The sequence below is a fragment of the Amblyomma americanum genome, chromosome 7 (assembly GCF_052857255.1).
Source record: "Amblyomma americanum isolate KBUSLIRL-KWMA chromosome 7, ASM5285725v1, whole genome shotgun sequence".
Classification (NCBI taxonomy): Eukaryota; Metazoa; Arthropoda; class Arachnida; order Ixodida; family Ixodidae; genus Amblyomma; species Amblyomma americanum.
The window spans coordinates 155,739,585-155,758,056 of NC_135503.1; the positions used below are offsets into that span (position 1 = coordinate 155,739,585).

Sequence of the window (18,472 nt, forward strand, 5' to 3'; positions counted from 1 at the left end):
TATTGTTATAAAACAAGTTTTATCCGAATTTAATGCTATCCTTAGCTTTCACACTATTCGTTTATTATTGGCAAATTTATATTTAGCTATATATGGCATTCCTGAGCAGTAATTTGTTTATTAATGATAGAGCCCTCTCAATACAATATAACTGGTGCGCCTCACTGTCAAGTCACTGATCAAAATCAAAAACAGGAGAGGACCCGGAACGCTGCCAGGGGCAACACTGCAGTGGGCTGATTTAGTGCTGCATTTATACGTTTGAACCTGAACATACTGTACTCGAGGGGAGAGACATAACGTAAACCCCTTAGTGAATATTTTATCTTTAAATGCAGAGCTAACTTTAATAGTTGCTTAGGGTGCGGAACATTAACTTTAGAAATAAAAAAATGCAATCTTATCTCATGCGGGAATTAATTGACAAGCACAGATCAGGTACAGTTTCCATGAGAGGTGTGATACCCAAGCTTATTTGCCAACAAAGAAATTGATACTGCCAAGAATGTAAACATAAGTTCACAAATGTTGGTACATAATGCGCTGAAGTAACTTAGAACAAGTACTAATGAGGAAAATGGGTTTGTAGTTGTCAAGGTGGGAGCATTGTTATGCACAGGAACAATTTTAGCAAGTGTCCAAGCAACAGCCACGCAACCACGCTGGTAGACGAGTGAAAACCTTCTTTCAGAGATATCGAAATCCAATCAGCGTAACCATTCAGTCAAGATTCCGTCCGGGCTTGGACTCTTTTTCCGAGCCAACATTCACAAGCGAATTCGGAACTTATTCCACACTTCTGTCTTCGTGCTGCTACGTGATGCGGAAACCTATTCTTTTTCGCTGATCTCAACATCTGTTATAGGAGAGCTATCCGCTGGCTGAAAACACTGAAATTTACTATCGTTTCAAGTGGCTGGAATTGTAAAAAGTGAATTCAAACTCTCAGCCCACTTTGTGTTTTTTTCTTCATTTGTATGGTTAATTTTACCGCTGAAATTTACATATCACGACATGTAATTTTTTCACATTCTATGATATACAAATTTCTTACAAATTTCTTACCAGAACTTGTTAGGTGCTCTGAAGAAACGTGGTGCTAGCGTTCCTATACACTTTACATTGTTCGATAAGGCTATTTAAGCCCTATAATATTTCTTATTTGCATTAAGCCATTGTGGTAATCGCATTAGCTTCGTATGTCGTAGTTTTGAAAGCATACCATCGTAATTTCACAATAAATGGATGAATGAACGGACGGAAGGAAGGAAGACTGAAGAACGAATGCATGGAGGCATCCGGAGGAAAAGCGTCTCCTTTGAAACGGTATGGCCCAGTACTTTACCTATTAATTTTACATTTTTCTCGCCCTTAACTAGTACTGTATTGCAACTCACCCTTTGTTGAACCCTTGACGCCAGCTTTATTGCCGCGACAAAAAGATGACGATGCAATGCTTACGTTCTAGGATTCTGGACGCCATTGCTGCTTATGCTGGAAGCCTTAGAACTCGTTCTTACCAACCCGCCTGCAGTTGAGTTGCCTAATAGCAGCCCGTCGTGAGCATTCTTCTTTCAAACGTGAACTCCTGTATGGTTTATGTTACTTCATTTAACTCCCAGGAACTAATCTTAGTTCCCTTTACGGCCTTTAAGCTACCAATTGTAGAACCGCCATTTACTGAATTCTACCATGGTTCTATTTACATTACGCTCCTTATCCATGAACCTCACTGATACAGATCTTGCCTGTATCGAGACCTGGCTCAACACTGATACAGAATATGCAAAATCCTTTCTTTATATTTACTGTTCCTTGCAGAATAATAAACTCGGCCATATGTCTGTTTGAGCTGCGCGTTCATAGGCACTATAATCTCCCTTCAAACAGTGGACCACTGTCTGTTGAACTGTACAGAAACGGTTTATTTCTGAACTAACTCCTCTCTTTTTACACTGGCCCATACTCGCTGTCTTCATATTCCAATTTGTCCCGCTCAAGCCCTCTGCTTCTTAGATACTGCATGTAGTGCTTTTTATTACCACGTTTTTGATCCATGCATGACTGCTGCTTTGTTTTCTAGTTTTTACAATATCAGCGCCATGTTTCCAGGGGCCGTGGCATTGCTCGGAGAAAAATGACCTGGCGCAGGTTACAAATATGGCAAGATTTATAATTTATGCCGGCGACATTAGTTGGTTTCTTGTCGGCACAACTGAAAGTGAATTACTTGTCAAAGGAAATGCCGTTCTAGAAAAAGTGCTATACTGGTCCAACATGAACACTCTAAAACTTAACACCGGAAAATCTAAAGCAATATTTGCCCCTACAGTAAAAACGCAGAGTATCTGCATCTAAGTCGCTAACTCTTGGCACCAAGATGATTGAAGTCGTCACTAAACGCAAACGTCGAGGTGTCATCGTTGACGAACATCTTAAGTGGTCTGACCACATTCAACACCTTACTCGTAACTTATCAAAAACAGTAGGTGTTATCTGTCATTGTCGCGATATACTACCTGTAGAAATTAAGAAAATTATACACCACACATCACTTCACTTTCAGATTGACTATTTCCACTTCGTCCGGAGAACCGCAGCCCGCTCACGTATTAACCACATTCTCCTAACGCAGAAAAAGTCTATCCGATTTATTTCCTGTGCAGATTACGTATCGCGTACACAAAATGCTAAAGTATTACACCTTGCTTCCTATGAAATCCATGACCTCCAATCGCACTTGCATCCTTAAAACAAATGGAAAAGCCAAAAAAAAGAAATAGACAATACCTTAGGTTCATACTATTTATTTATTAATGATATCCTCAGGGCCAAAGGCATTTCAGAGGGGAGTAGTTACAAATTATACAAAGAGAACAAAAGCAAAAATTCAACACGCAAGCGTCATGTTCCTGGTTATACGATTAATTGAGTAAAAGAAGTAAGCATAAGTTGTAAGCGCAAGATAAGAGAACAAACAAAGGTAACTAAGGTAAAAAAGGCAATGGAGAATAATAATGAGCGGCAAATGATGAAATTTATGATTTCTAACACACTATATTCAAATGAATGGTGGTGTAAAATTACTGGCCGTAAAAGGAATATCTTGGTGAGAAATTTTCTCAGACGTAAGATGGATGATGACACTGTTTTCTCTTATATATTCTGTGTTGTACCCTTCTACCACCTTCAGTGCATTGCACTTTGAACAGAGAACATTAGCATTATTTTGTAATCAGGTCTTTATTACTTTGACTGTTTAGTTGAATTGTGTTCTTGAAGCCTGATAATGATGTCCTGCATTGTCTTTCTTGCCTGTCATATGGTGCCATTTTCTCTCTGATTGAATTGGTAAAACTACACGTATCCTCTCTATTGCGCATTGACGTTACATGGCTTATGCAATCTCACCCTATGCTTTACTTTTTTTTATGAATGCTGTATGCTGTCTGTTGCCATGTGAAAGGTTCCTCTGGAAGTAGCCATTAGCCCAGGGTTATTTTTCTACCTTAGAGAAATAAATACTGTGTGTGCGAAAAAAGGCGGGCGGGGGTGATAGCAGGTGAAGTGTACAGAGGAGAGACGAAGAGCTAGACGGCGCGTGATTGGTGGCTAGAGCAGCAAGCAGCTGGTGTGTGCGTCACATCACGGGATGAATGGAAGGACTTTCAGGCAGCTGAGCATATGAGCTGTAGAATTCAACCCACGACCGCGGTAGTGCACGTATCTGCATCTCCTATTGTTTTCGCATGGCCCTCGACTGCACACAAGGGGTGCTTCACGTCTGCCGCGCACAAGACTCTGTCACCGCCGGCAGGCAGTGCTCACGTGTTTGAGCGCCGTGTGGATGTGTTCGGTGGGCACGTCGAGCACGATGTTCTTGATGCCGCTCTTGCCGACGTCCTTGAGCACCTTGCGGTACTCGACGCCCGGCTCGAACTGCCGAACAACCACCTTGCGCTCGCGCATCAGCGGGTCCTTGAGGATCTCCTGCAGTCGGATGAGCGCTGCGAGAGAGAGGGAGAGAGCAAGCACAGCTTTCGCACAGTCTTCGATGGGAAAAAGGGCTGTTCGGAAACACTGAGCTGACAGACACGCTCGATGTTAGAGCAGCAGTAAAGTGGGTGCATTCCTAAGGAAAAAGAAGGGGGGGGGGCGCAAAAACACGGACAAAGTGAGATGACAGAGGTATGGCGCTCGTCCTGCCTTCTCTGGCTTGCGCTTCTGTTTTTTCCTCAAGTATAAAGCATACAATACAGCACAGTTCACTGCTCTTGTATGCTATGCTTACACGTGTTAGCACTGGCCCGAATGCCGGGATTACCTCGCGACAAAGATGGCAGAGTGAAGTGTAATGTTCTTTCCTAATAAAAGATACACGCAACGTGATCTGCTCGTTTTCATTTATTGTTTGTTTCATCACAACGCTCAAGGCGCTAGAGCTACTGGTTCTAACCCAAGCAGCACAGGTCATCGGCCCAATGTTGCAAGAGGATGGTCCCATCCTGGCCCTTTGTAGGGCTAGCTGTGCCAATACAGTTCCAATGTTGGGCCAATTACTTGTGCTGCTTGGGAAAACGATGGTCTTACGTTTGGCGTATATAGGCTCATGGCAATTTTTCGTTCTGTGCATGGATGCTCAATATATTGGCCCTGCATGAGTTCTGAATTGTAGCGTTTCAGAAGAATGATCTGTGTTTCGCATTTGCGTGTTGTTAGACATGTTCGCCGTGACAGCGTGTGAAGTTATGCGGATTTCACCCGTAAAAATGTGAGCACTAGCCCAAGCAACTACACAATTGTAATCAGCTGTAGTCATTTGTTTCTTCACATCTAAATGACAGAATTTGCAAATTACTCTTTGCGGAAGTTTTCACGTGGGCCGAGCAAGTTTTTTTTCTGGGCCCATAAAAAAAGATCTAGGGAAATTTGCCGTTATTTCCGCAATAAACAATATGTCCTTGTTAAGGACTACGAAAATCTTCAGGGGCTTCCTGCGGACCACCCTTGGATGCAGTAAGTGAGAATAGAAGGATATGTGAGGGATTTCCGCGGGAGTGTCCCCGCACTTCCTGGGGACATCCGCGTGTCCTTTCGTCAAGATTTCGCAGGAACACCCCTCGGATGTCAGTGTTGTCACTGGAAAGAGACGAGGCGCTCGATGATTCAGTCAGAAGAGCGGTACGACGTGATATAACACTTTCTTTCGCGGAAAATATCGGACTCTGGAGAAAGAGAAAGCGCTGTCCGATATTGGGAGTTTGTTCATCACTCTTGTTTTTGTGCTGAAATGCTGACCCTCGGTTCCTTCTACAAACGTCGCATGCAGTCAACGCCAGCGAAGAGCAATTACGAGGCTCCACATCCATGCATCGCTAAACTCTTTTTGCGGGTCTTTAAACTGCCAGAAAAACTGAATTCCATCACTGAGAGTTCTTCGGTTGTTTGCACTTTACATCATTATTTGTCGCTTTGAAGCGCTAAAGTAAACAACTGAGCTCCACTCTACGTACAGAACTAGGTGAAGTGCTCATAGATGTCCACATTGGTCCGTCATATTTCACGCATTTGAGACATAATTCACCTATGGTCCCACTAGTTTAATGCAAATACATTTCTGTATTTTTCTTTTCTTAAATTTGCTTTCATTTGGCTAGCTGCACGCCTTTCAATGCTCAGATTCTAGTTGCTCGAATATTGAAGCCGCATTTGAGATCAGAAAGGCACCGAAGGGGATACAGTCATCCAAACTCACTTCCTTAAATCGGCCATCAAGAAGGACCCTTCATTGACGTAAACCGTTTGCATTGTCAGTGTTTTGACGTCAATATGCATACGTCTATGTAATGTGCCCGTTAGAGACTCTTCAGGAGAAGAGGAAGCGAATGTGTAAGGCCCGCTCACCGTCGTTCTCCTCATAGAGGACGGCGAAGGTTCGCCAGTCCTTGTGCTTGATGAAGTCCAGGTACGCCTTGCCCAGGGCGGCCGGGTGGGGAAACAGGTTCACCGAGTGGTTGTCGGGCCGGGCGCGGTAGTCCCAGCGGGTCTCCATGTGCGGCACGTCGAGCACGGCACATGCCGACCGCACCGCGGCGCTCGCCTCGCCTGACTGGGGGCCGAACACCGCTGCCACGCCCTCCTCGAGCAGGGCGCACACCTTCCGCGAGGCCTGCGCGGGGACGCCCTATGCCGCTCGCCACCTTGGATAACATTGGCCTAAGCTTCTATTCGCTGCTGCGGCCAGGATAGGGGCGAAAATTCTGGGAAGCTTTTTCTGAGAGCGAACTGCGTCCTGTTACTAGGTAAGCCCGCTAAATGATATTTGCGCCCATGTTCTATCCTGCTTCTACGCTTCTGGCTGACCTGCTCTTCTCCGCCACACAGAAATAATTTTTTCTAACGCTAATCCACATTCAGTAAATTTTTGTGTCTAAGTGGCTTGAAGCGCTCTGTACATTTCTTCTTTCCGCGAAAACTGTACTTCTATTATAGTTGCTTTTGGCTTTTCTGCTTTTTTTTTTGCGAGTGTAGCTCCCTTCTGTCCAAATGCCCTTTCCCTGAAGATATGATGTCGCTTTATGTTTGTGGAGCCCATGGCCCCCTATGGCTTTGCGCATAAGAATTCGCGGGCCGAGAACACTTCACCACCATTATTTCGGTGCGACCGGATGTATCTGACGTGTGCGTGTCTTCCATAATGGTTCACAGTGGAAATGGTTTCCTTGAAAAGCAAATAAGAGCGTACCATAAAACGAGCAGCGCGTGACAATTGTGCATGTAGTCACTGCTTGCGGTAATGCTGGGAGGAGCCACGTGTGCCGCCATGTAGACGCTTCCGGGGATAGCGCGACCCACCCAACTGCAGTTACCCGCTAGACACATAAAACAATCCAGTAGATTAGGAATACGGAATTTCAGAAGATCGTCCCCACGGCCAGCACATGGAATAAATAAAAGCGACGAGTAAATTTTGTCCGGCACTGGTCAATTTATGCTAAACTATGAATAATAGAAAGAAAGATATAGTCAGTCATTTCTGCTATACGCAATAGTTCCGGGGAATAGTTATGTGCACTTGCAATGTGTCAGGAAATAATCAAAATAAATACAAATGTTATCAAATCGTGAAACGTTATTCTATGAAATGCTGGAACCTTGCTTTCAGTCCTCAACATACCTTAAATGTCTTATACCACCGCGCGTTATATCGGCAAGAGTTTGACATATTGGCGTAAATAGCATGGATTCTTACGATTTCATTTATGTTGCCACCCTGCAACGCGCGATGGGAACGGCCGCTTCGACCAAAGCAGCCTACCTGGAAGGAATCGAGACGCTCGGTGTGCTCTACGCGGGCCAGCAGGCGGGATCCGGGGGTGACGAACTGGGCTCCGGGCTCACCCAGGCCCATGGTGTTGATGCGGTCTACCGCCGAGCTGAAGGCCATCTCGAGCACGTCGTCGCCCGTCTCGAAGATGCCGCCTGTGAGTGGGAAAGACTGATTGCGGGTCCTCCTCCGGCGGTTTGCCCAACGGGGAGCCTGCCGGCCTGACAGGACGCTTTCTCGATTTTGTAGCGATAGCTACATTACGGTAGCATTTCGAGCCTTCAGCGTGGCGGCGCCGCCACGCTGTCACGTGGTTGGTCACGTGGTGCGGAGCAGCTGCCGGCGGCTCGGCGCCGTGGCTGATCACGTGGTTCGTCACTTGATTGGTCACGTGACCACCCACGTGGTGCGTAGCAGCTGCTGCTGCCGGCAGCGCGGCGCGCCGGCGAAACCGAGCTGCCACAGCTGTGCGCATGCGAACTGTCAAGTGGGACGAAGATGAAGAAGGTACGTGCAGCGAAACGAAGCGGCGAAAGATTGACTTTGCAAGTCAACTGAGCAAGTGCCACTCGGCCAGCTGTAGCTATCGCGTCACTTCAGGTTTAATCAGAGCTAAACCACCGGCAATGTTTTGTTGAGCTAACGAAGCAGTGGTGAACTACGACGGAAAAAGAAGTAGTCACATTTTTGAGCAAGCGTCCACTTCGCATGAGGGGTAAGTGATCTCACATCGACATGGCGAGTGTAAAATTGCAAGTGGGCACATATATGGATGCCGAATAAAGGGCATGTAATAAATGAAAATCACGTAATTGCAAATTGTAGGGACAAGAAGTGATCATTGAACAACAAGGATTAATATACTGTGCATACCAACGCGCTTCCTGGAAAAAACTAAAATTAAGTTTTGAGCCATAACATACATAATTGCCAGGTGAGTACTGATACTACCGAGCGTTGAGCTGTGCTGCAAGGCAGGTAGACGTGATTGTGAAAAGCTTTAGGTTGAAATCTCCCACACGTTACAAAAATGGACCTCGCCGCCATGCCCAGAAGATCAGGTCTGTCGCGGGTGGCGAGATTTTATGTTAATTGTGTTTTTTGTTATTTGTTTCTATATAACATGTTTATTTATTTGTCTATCCAACCACTGCAATTGCCCCCGGTAGCGGCTCTAGTATTTATGACTCAATAAATAATAAATATATGGTCCACACTGAAGGAATTGTCAAGAATTGTGCATGCAGTAGCGCGGCTATTATTGTTATTATTTAAGATACCCTCAGGGTACAGATGTACGTTACAGAGGGGAGGGGCGGATACAGTTTATACAATGTCAAGACAAGGTTTAGATAAAAATGTATACAAAGTAAAGCTAGCACATTAAGAAAACAAAATAAAACAGAAGAAAAAAGAACAAGGTACAAAATGTAATTTCTAAGGCGGCATTGGTGTCAAAATACAACAAAAATATAAAAATACAACAAGGAGCACAGTACACAATGAAGATAGACAAATGAAAAGGGATTTAACACTAGACAAAAAAGAAGCTTTGCAACGCGGATTTAAAGTTTCCTTCTCCAGTTATACTAGGGAATGATGTAGATAGGTTATTCCAATCATTACAGGTCCGGGTAAGAAACGAGTTAGAATGGGCAACCGTGTTTTAGTGTGGAATGTTGAACTTTTGACTGTGGTTACGGCGATATGAACTCTATGATGGGGGTTGAATCCACAATGAGCGTAATGTTGAGTTATGGTGGTATATTTTATGAAAAAGTGAGATGCGTGATAGCTTTCTTCGAGTTGATAATAACGGGAGATACAAGTATGCATTCATATTATAACGCTGGCTGTCGTTTGATAGTTATTTAAGATGAACCGGGCTGAGCGATTTTGCACTGCCTTAAGGGACTGTATGAGGGTTACTTGGGCGGGATCCCAAACAGATGATGCGTATCCGAGTTATGGACGAATGTAGGTTGTGTACATTATAAATTTTAATGATGCTGGTGCAAGAGAGAAATTACGGCGAATGTATCCAAGAGTACGAATGGCATTGGCGATGATGAAACTGACACGCGATTTTCAAGAGAGATCATTGCTAATGATTACACCAAGATAGCGGTACGATGTCACAGACTATAATAAGATGTTATTAAGCGTATACGTGGGATTTGTTAAGTTAGTGCGAGATGCCATCATCGATTTGCATTTGTTAATATTTAATTGCATGCACCATGTACTGCACCATTCGTTAATATTATTAAGGTCATTCTGAACTAATAGGACCTCGGAATTATCAGTAAGTTTACGGTACAGAACACAGTTATCAGCAAACAGGCAAATTTTGGAAGAAACGCAAGAAGGCAAGTCCTTTATGTAAATCAAGAATAAGGGAGGACCCAGAACCGACCCTTCCGGAACGCCGGAGTGGACTGGCGCCGAATGTTAGTTAAATTCATTAGTAGTTACAGACTGAACGCGGGACGTGAGGAAAGCGCGAATCCAATCAATTACTGCAGGGTCAATGCTTAAGACGCTTAGTTTATGAAGAAGTAGCGCATGGTTTACCTTGTCAAAAGCTCTAGAGAAATCAAGAATTGTACAGTTAATTGAAAAACCAGAGTCTAAATAGGCATGCAAATCATTAGTGAAGGAGACAAGCTGAGTTTCTCAAGAAAAATGCTTGCGGAATCCATGCTGGGCACTTAGAAAAAGTGGTTATTTTCGAGATAGTTAACAAGATGCGTGTATATAATGTGCTATATGATTTTACATGGTACAGATGTAAGGGAAATGGGCCTGTAATTGACGGGATCATGTGTTGGACCTGACTTGTGGATGGGGATTACTTTTCCAGATTTCCAGTCATGAGGTATAGTGCCAGAGTTATACGATTGGGAGAAAATGTACTCTAGTGTTATTGAACTGTATTCCACCGTATTTTCCAAAAATTTAATATTGATCTCGTCAACTCCGCAAGATAATTTGTGTTTCAATTTATTTATTATAGCTTTGATACCTGCTGACTCAAATATTATGGGGTCCATGATATGATAATTGGTATCATTCACAACTGGCATCTGAGTGGAGAGTACTGGGGATGAAAATGACCTAATGAATGTATTGTTACGCACATTTGAACAGAGATGAGGCGGCACTGAGTCCCCGACCTGGTGAGTAGTGAAAAGACACTCTTATTAGTGTTGCCTCGAATGACATTCCAAAATCGCTATGGATTAGTTTTTAGTAACTGTGGAAGAGTAGTGTTTAAAAATGAAAACTTAGCTGACCTTAAAGACGTCACATAAGATTTGGCCGCCCTTTTGTACGCTAACCAATGAGGTAATTTTGAGGAGAGTGTAGCTGAACGAAATAAACGCTTTTTCTTGTTCGATAACCTGTTTAAATGAGTGTTACACCAAGGTGCTTTGTTGCTAGTGTAGGTGGTTCTAAGGGGGGCGTATCGGACGTATTCACTGCAGCTCTCCTTTCGGCGCCGAGTGGAGGTGTTTCGGGCAGAGCGAAGGGAAGAACAAGCGCCAGCTGCTGATGCCCCAGTCTCAAGCGCTGGTGACCAGTCATACAGATGTGGCGCATACTGTGTTTTGGCTTTGGCTTCTTGCGCAACTCTCTAGCTGTACTTTATTTCAAATGACATCACAGCATTTGTGGACCTCCCAAGCACTCTCAGTGCCTGAGTTGCACAGTGACGGCGCTAGTAACAGATGAGCTAACCAAATAAAAGAAAAACGGGAACAATTACCTGCCCGTAAACAACTACACTTTGAGCGGGATAAGGGATGAAGTGTCTGCCATTTACTAAAGGCTGCACAAGAACGGAGGAAAACAGTAAGTGCAAAGTTTGAAGAAACAGGTTTTTTTTTATTTCGGAGGTGCAAAGGGAATGTTTCATTGTTTGTGACTAAAAATGGTGCTACAAAGATGAGAAAGTTTGCCAAAAGTTTGCACCCAGTCATGCTGCTATCAAACCTGTGGGCATGGTGTAAAGACATCCTTTAGCGAAGCACGTTATAACTTTTCCGCCCAGCAAGTGTGAAAAGTCAGGCAGAAGAACTATATGTTTATCCCCATCTGCCATAAGGAATCTTCCAAGTGTAAGTCCAACAAAAGGGTTTACCTCATTGTTCAAAAAAAATCTCAGCAAATTAAAAACACAGCAGCGAATGCTGAAGCGGAAAAAAAAGTGGGAGCTAACCCGAAATTAACTATGCATGCGTGCATTCAAACGAGAGTGTCTCGGACGAGTGTGGCAGACAGTTGACTCTGAAAAGCTGGGAGCTCAGGAGGGGAAAATTTCTTCCTTTTGGGACACTGTCGTCACGTAGGCTTCCATAAGGGAAATTCTCAGGAGGTAGAAATCCCACCTATTTTGATGTCAGCCATGGATGACCGGCTGCAAAGCAGGGGCAGCAGCAGCAGCAGCGGGTGGAAGGCGCGCTCCCGCATGGTGGCGTCTCAGGCGTTCAGCCGAGGGGCGCCGCCATGGCCAACCTGCAAATACGCTACTATATTCCGCGAAATATGTGCCAATGGCGATAGTGGCACAGCTGCATACTTAAAGTGTACCAATCAGCGGGCTAAGGAAAGGGGCCAACGCACACAAATGTTCGATAGGCATTGGGTACTGATAAACACCATCTACGTTAAACAGAGTTGCTATTCACACGCATGATTCTTTCAAAACGGGTGGTCGTGAAGGGTCCGCCAGGAATTTGGCCACATGTACAAGATTTCGTAATGGTTGTGCGCATTCCAGCTTTTGTTAGCTTTGAAACTGCCGCTGTTTCGGAGGCTTTAACACACTGCAACAATCATGATATCCATGGAGTATATTCCTGCATTAGTACGAATAAAAAACAGGGAAGCTTTCTAGGATGCAAAACTAAGCGCGGGGGTGTCCGAGGGAAGAGCTGTGGCCCATGCACGTTTGACTCGGCTCCGCTCGCAGCCCCCGTGCAGCGCAGCAGCGGCGCTTTTCAAGGGCGTTGAGCGTTCGCTGAGGAATTTTACAGACATGCTTGCTTTCGAGAGTTTCATTTAATGTAATGCAGCAGTGACGGTCTTGTGATCGCTAAAGTGAGTTGTATGCGACAGCACTCATCCGTTCACCAACACCGACCAATAATGTCGTCACCGTAACTTCATCGTACGTACCTCAGCTCACCGTACGCACGTTCTTATGCTGTTGCCTAACAATCCGAGGTTACTCAGGTAGCAACTACACGAGACTACACGGGTAAGTAGGGTACGTTCGGAGGAGCATCCCTGCAGCTGCGCGAGAGGCTGCTCGGGAAAAGCAACATGGGCACCACAATTCCTACCGGTGGCTGTGGTAGAAACAGCCACCTGCCAGTGCAGTGGCGCCTCTCAACCACTGCGCCACTGCGCTGGCAGTGGTATGAGGACTCGCCGCCATCTATGAATGTTAAGTATAGAATGACCAGTTCCGCATATATAGACATTAACACACTAAAGACATCACGTCACACTCTTAGGGCGGAGCTTCCCCCTTCAACTGAGGCAGAAAAGACAGATGCCAAATAAGACAACGCACACCAAGAAAGACTGGACAGGCGCAACTTGCAACTCTTCATTCACAGCGTGCGCGAGTGAATATACGAAGGATCATCAAGAGGGTAAGGAGGAGAGGAGGCGCAAGGGAATGCGTTTCAGCAAGCAACAGCAGCACACACGTGTCTCGCCTCATTCTTTCGAAGAAAACACTTTCATTCTTATACATGGTAATTGATGGGGTGCATACACAATGACTACCCTTTTCTCTGATAAGGAAAACTTCGACCAGTTCGCGGGCTATCTTATCCTTACTTTTTAAAATATTGGTGTCCTTCTACCTGGCCACGCAAATGCTCTTGTCTTCTTCAAAGCAGGCTTTGCAGTGATGAGGTAAATGCGGCCCCGTGCCATACCTTAAATCCCAGTTATGTTCAGATAGACGATCATTGATAGAACGAGCAGTTTGGCCTATGCATATTTTTCGCAGCTTAGAGGTATCTGATGCACAACGCCCACGGCACACTTCGCAAACGGAGCTTCGTGCTTCTTACTGCATTCTGTGTTTTTAGCCTTGTGAGGGTCTGTTTTTCTGCACAAGGAAGCTAGTTTTTTTGGGGCGGAAAACCACCGGCACTGTCTATTTTGCTTCCACATGCTTGAAATTATTTTACACAAATGGTTACGCGTTCAATTCCGGCCATTGCGGAATTATTTACACGGAGGCTAAATACAGAAACGAGCACGTGCTGTGCAATGCCAGTGCATTAAGAAGAACCCCAGGTGGTCTAGATTTATACAGAGCCCTCCATTACGGCGTCTCTCATTGCCGATCTCTAACTTCGGGACGTTAAGCCTCACAATCCACTTCAATGTAATTCTCCCACTTTGTCTTCACTGCCACTGGAATCTTCTTTTAGTGCAACTTTGAAAGCAAATATCCAAAGCTACCTCTTGAATGATTCTTGCTCAGGCGCACACAACTTGCAGGCGTCTTGGTCCTGCGACCAAATAAATGAGAAACTGGCAGGACGCAGGACGCTAGAGTTGCTGCTGAAGGAGGTAAGTTGTGAGCAGACAAGAATGGTGGCAAGCGTCTGCGTCATTTCTATACGGTCCACCCTTGCCGGTTCTCATTTCTTTCTTTTTGTTTATTTGAATGCGATTAGCATTAAAATTCTCCCTGTCGGGAAAAAAAAACTCTAAGGTATAATTTTGTGAAGCCTCCAAAAAAGCATGAGCAGAGAAAAGCATATAGCTTGGCGTGACCTATTGGCCATCGAACCAGCATTTTGCCCCGCTCGACAAGCACGTTAAGGCGTCAATATTCTTGGGCAAGGAAAAAAAAACTACGGCAAAGAGCGTAACAGATCGTCCGTGGAACAGCGGCAACCTGAGTGAGCCCTTTAAAACGGAGCACTGCAAACGATGTCTCCACAATCATATCCGAGCCTCCGCTTTTGCGAAAACTGTAACTGGAACGGAAGGCTCGACACTCACCGTACCGGGACGGGGTTGCTTGCACTGCTAGCAGGAAGTAGGAAGCCACGTTTCCTCGGTAGGCGGCATGATGCTAGCTATCCTTCCTTTGCGACTATTCCCCGCAACTACCAACGCTCTAAGCTGGCCGAGAGCGGCAGCTGCTCTTGACGGGCTCATTCATCATACAGAGCGTCTCCGGGGCAAGAACGCTGTGGCCAGTATGACAAACCACGGCTCGTAGCATCTGAAGGCTGAGCGATTCTTTCTGTAGCGGAAAAATTCTGCGGGTTTTGCGCAGTTCAACCCTTGAGTATATAAAGGCGGCCTACAAGGACACGTAGCGTACAGTCGGGCTGGCAGGTACAGACTTGCTAACGTAGAACAAAGTAGACAGGAGACAGTGAGGACAAAAAGGGGGCGAGTGACAACCAAGTGCACTTTCTTTTTTGTTGCTCGAAGTGCATATATACTATTGCTGGTCATTTTATTTTTTTAGTCTTTACGTAATTTATTCTAAACGCAGTGAAAGGTACTTCGGTGCGGTTTCTGCGGGTTGATTACGCAGCAATGCGTACCTTATGTGCGCGATAGAGCAGAACTGAAAAAGCGTGAACATTGAAGGCAAGCCCAGTTATTAAATTTTCTCAGTCGGTTTCGTGCTTTAATATAGGGAAGGTGAAAAATGTGCCTTTGAAAGCTCGTTAAGTTGGCTTTCCCACGTGGCAGAGTGATAAAATGGCGCCGCAATAGATGCAAATCTTCAATTTATGATGAAGGAGAAGTTACTGGGACGCGTGGCAATACCACGCACCTTGACGCCATTTTATAAACGTGCAAGGTGGGAAAGCCAATTGAACGATGTCACAAAAGGATAGTTTTCATGCTCGATATTTGCAACCCCCCCCCCTCCACACACACACACACACACCGACAGAGAAGACTTAAATTCTAGGGTCGGCTTTCAATTTCGGTAGACTCAGTTTGCGGGCTTCAAACTCGAAATCTAATCTTGAAGCTTAAAAAATATTTTAACGTTTAATGGATAATTTCAATTAATGAACTGTCTTTTAGTTAGCTTTATCACGTACATAATGTCCAACTTTCCCTATCGACATGCGCAGACCGCACTGACCAACATCTAATGATTCATGAAATAAAAATCTTTAAAAGTTCAAAGAGCTCATACTGTACGTATGCGTACTTCGACAGATAACGTCAGCATGAATAACCACTAGAGAGTAAACAGGAAGCCTTTTATAGGAAGCCTTTTTTCGAAGCTCGGCGTATTGAAAGGGAAATGCTGACTGAACAGTTACACCTTTATTGCCATCTCGCCCTAACATTCAATCATGCTTTCCCTCCCCTTTCTTTACGAATGGTTTCTTGACAAGGCAGTTGAAAGGAAAAGAAGGCCTTCGTACGAGATGATTTCAACTGGCTCTTCAACCTTATGGGCGTCAATCTTCGTTATGTAGCTTCTTGCTACTATACCTTATCCTATCCCCGAGTTATCTTACATCGAAATCTTACAGCCACCAGTTCAAGAGGATCCTGAGCACAATTCAACGTCGGTATGTATCGCTAGATCTCAGCGTTGCAATTGCAAAGAGGCAACTTATTTATGCAGTGATTCGAATATCGAATATCTACAATCTGCACCGACAGGCATTAAAGAGCTAAAGGGAGGAGTGAGTGGAATAGGAAAAATAAAGAAGGACTTAATCTGCTCCAAAGTTGCTATAACAGAAAACAGAAAACGCAGGAAATCAGAAAAGATAGGCACAAGGCAACACCCATCGGATGTCTTAAGCCCGCAAGAGCTTAACAAAATAAAAGGAATACACATCCAGAAGATTTTATTTTCTAACAGTGTTCTCCGGTAAAGACCATGACAAGGTGAAGAGCAAGAACACACTTTTTCACAAGAAAAAGGTAAGGTCATGACAACAAAGAACAACATTAGAATGTAAACAACAATACAAACACGAGTACAAAGTTACAACGCATGCAAAATGCACTTTTGAGGTTCGCGGTAATATTAATTTTAAATGATCACAACGTGTCTGATTCTGCAACAACACCTGGCAAGGAATTCCACTGTGCTGTTCTTTTCGGTACAGAGAGGGAGAGAAACATTTTACTGAAGAGAATAGATTGTAGCAGGCATGAAAAATTCGCTAACATGCTACTCCGCGTGGGGAAGAGAATTATAAAGTAAAAAGTAAGAGAAGCAAAATTAAAACTAATAATAAAAATAAAAATCATTGGGCATTGAATTTTGGCTGAGGTGCATCAACAATTAATGCTGCGAGATAGTAAGTGGTGAAATTAAATGTCCTACAAACGCGATGACAAAGTTCACTGCATGTAGAGCGCATAATAACTTACATGCCCGGTTTGAGTGATCATTGCCTTATTTACTTCCAAATAACAGCAAATACTCCTATGAAAGTTAGCAGCCTTAAGACAATTAGAGACTGTTAGAGAGGCGACTACACAACAAATAACACCGAACCAGCACTGCTCATAAAGAACTGCATGCCTATCTTCCTCGAGAGAACCATTGACAAATTGGGTTTTATTTAAGAGTACAGTCGCGTTGCCGGTCGATAAGCGCGTCCCGATACGCCGAATGTAAAAAAAAATCCCGATCACTGTTGTTCACCGTCGCCATGAAACGACTTTTGAATAAGAATAACCGCTTCTGTCGCCTTGCAAAACATGCAAACTCTGCGGAACGTTGGTCCGCATACAGTGATGTTCTACAAACTTAACGACTAGCTATCAAAGTAGCCAAGCGCGTCTTTCTAAATAACACCTCTGCCGTCACTCCTTTCCACTAATCAATCTAAGTTCTGGAACATTATCAGACCCAAAGAAAAACTTTCTTTCAGCTTTCTGATAGTGTTGGAAATACAGTGACAAGTGACGAACGTTTTGCTGCCATAAACCTCGCCTTTGCAAAATCGTTTTCTGATTGTTCCTTCCACGTTGCTCCAGAATTGCTTAAAAACGATTTCTTTCCGATGGACCCCATTGTCATCGATTTTTCTGGCATTGTGACGTTAATCCAGAGCCTCAGGTTATCATACAGTTGCGGTGTCGATAACATTAATTGGAAGTTTTTGAAGAACACTTCTGTATATTCCAGCATATATTTAGCGCATCTTTTTGACCCAGACTGTCGAACACGCCACAATGCCAACTGACTGGAAGGTAGCGAGGGTGGTTCCAATCTTCAAGCAAGGTAATCCGAATTCTCCCCTTAACTACAGATCTATTTCAATAACGATCATTCCTTGTTAACTTCTGGAGCACATCATATATTCTAACCTCGCTTCTTTTCTGGAAAGTAACTCTTTCTTAAGTTCTTGTCAGCAGCACGGGCTTCGAAAAACTTTTATTGCTTGACTCAGCTCTTGTCGTTCATTGATATCTTAAAATCGTCTTTAGATAGCGGTTTACTAACCGACTGCGTCTTTCTTGACTTTGACAAGGCTTTCGATGAGGTATCTCATCGCTTACTCCTTAAATAAGTTCCCCGAATATTGACCCTAATGTTCTCAGATTACCTGAATGTTTCTTGACTAACCGCACCGAGTTTGTATCAGCTAACGACTCTATATCATCCCCATGTGCCGTAACATGTGCTGTTGTCTAAGGCTCTGTTCTGGGTCCTTTTCTCTTTTTATATATATTAATGACCTTCTGATTCGAAATAACTCTTGCCTTAAGGTTTTTGCTGATGACTGTGTTATTTTTCGTGCACTACATAACGCTAACAATAGTTCCCTCCTTCAGTCCGATATTGATAACGTTTTTATTTGGTGTCAGCGATGGTCTATGGTTCTCAACCCATCAAAAAAGGGTGTAAAGTTATGTTCATCTCACGCCAACCTAACACGCCCAAAACGTTCGTTTACAAGATTAGTGGAGCTCCACTAGAGAGCGTCTTGTCTTATATCTTGATGTTCACATCACTAGCAATTTATATTGGGGCATGCACATAGAATATGTCACTAACAATGCAAACCGTACCCTTGGTTACGTATGCATAAACTTCCCTGAGACTCCATCCCATTTGGAGTTAGTTTTATATCAAACACTAATACGGCCTAAGTCAGA

At 44.2% G+C, this 18,472-nt stretch overlaps 1 protein-coding gene across 3 annotated transcripts in view; it reads right to left on the reverse strand.

Moving 5' to 3' along the window:
- The window catches only part of LOC144096703 (glutamate receptor ionotropic, kainate 2-like), an 81,664-nt gene that overhangs the window by 43,928 nt on the left and 19,264 nt on the right, over nt 1-18,472 (reverse strand). For 2 of the 3 annotated variants that reach the window (XM_077629548.1, XM_077629546.1), the window contains exons 2-5: nt 11,719-11,845; nt 7,319-7,482; nt 5,905-6,169; nt 3,829-4,007 (exon numbers count right to left, since the gene is read on the reverse strand). In XM_077629548.1, coding sequence (XP_077485674.1) covers nt 3,829-4,007; nt 5,905-6,169; nt 7,319-7,482; nt 11,719-11,800 — 690 coding nt within the window. In that variant the 5' untranslated portion in view covers nt 11,801-11,845. Of the gene's footprint in view, nt 1-3,828; nt 4,008-5,904; nt 6,170-7,318; nt 7,483-11,718; nt 11,846-14,365; nt 14,490-18,472 lie in introns of those variants that run through there. The other variant, XM_077629547.1, reaches the window with a different exon arrangement.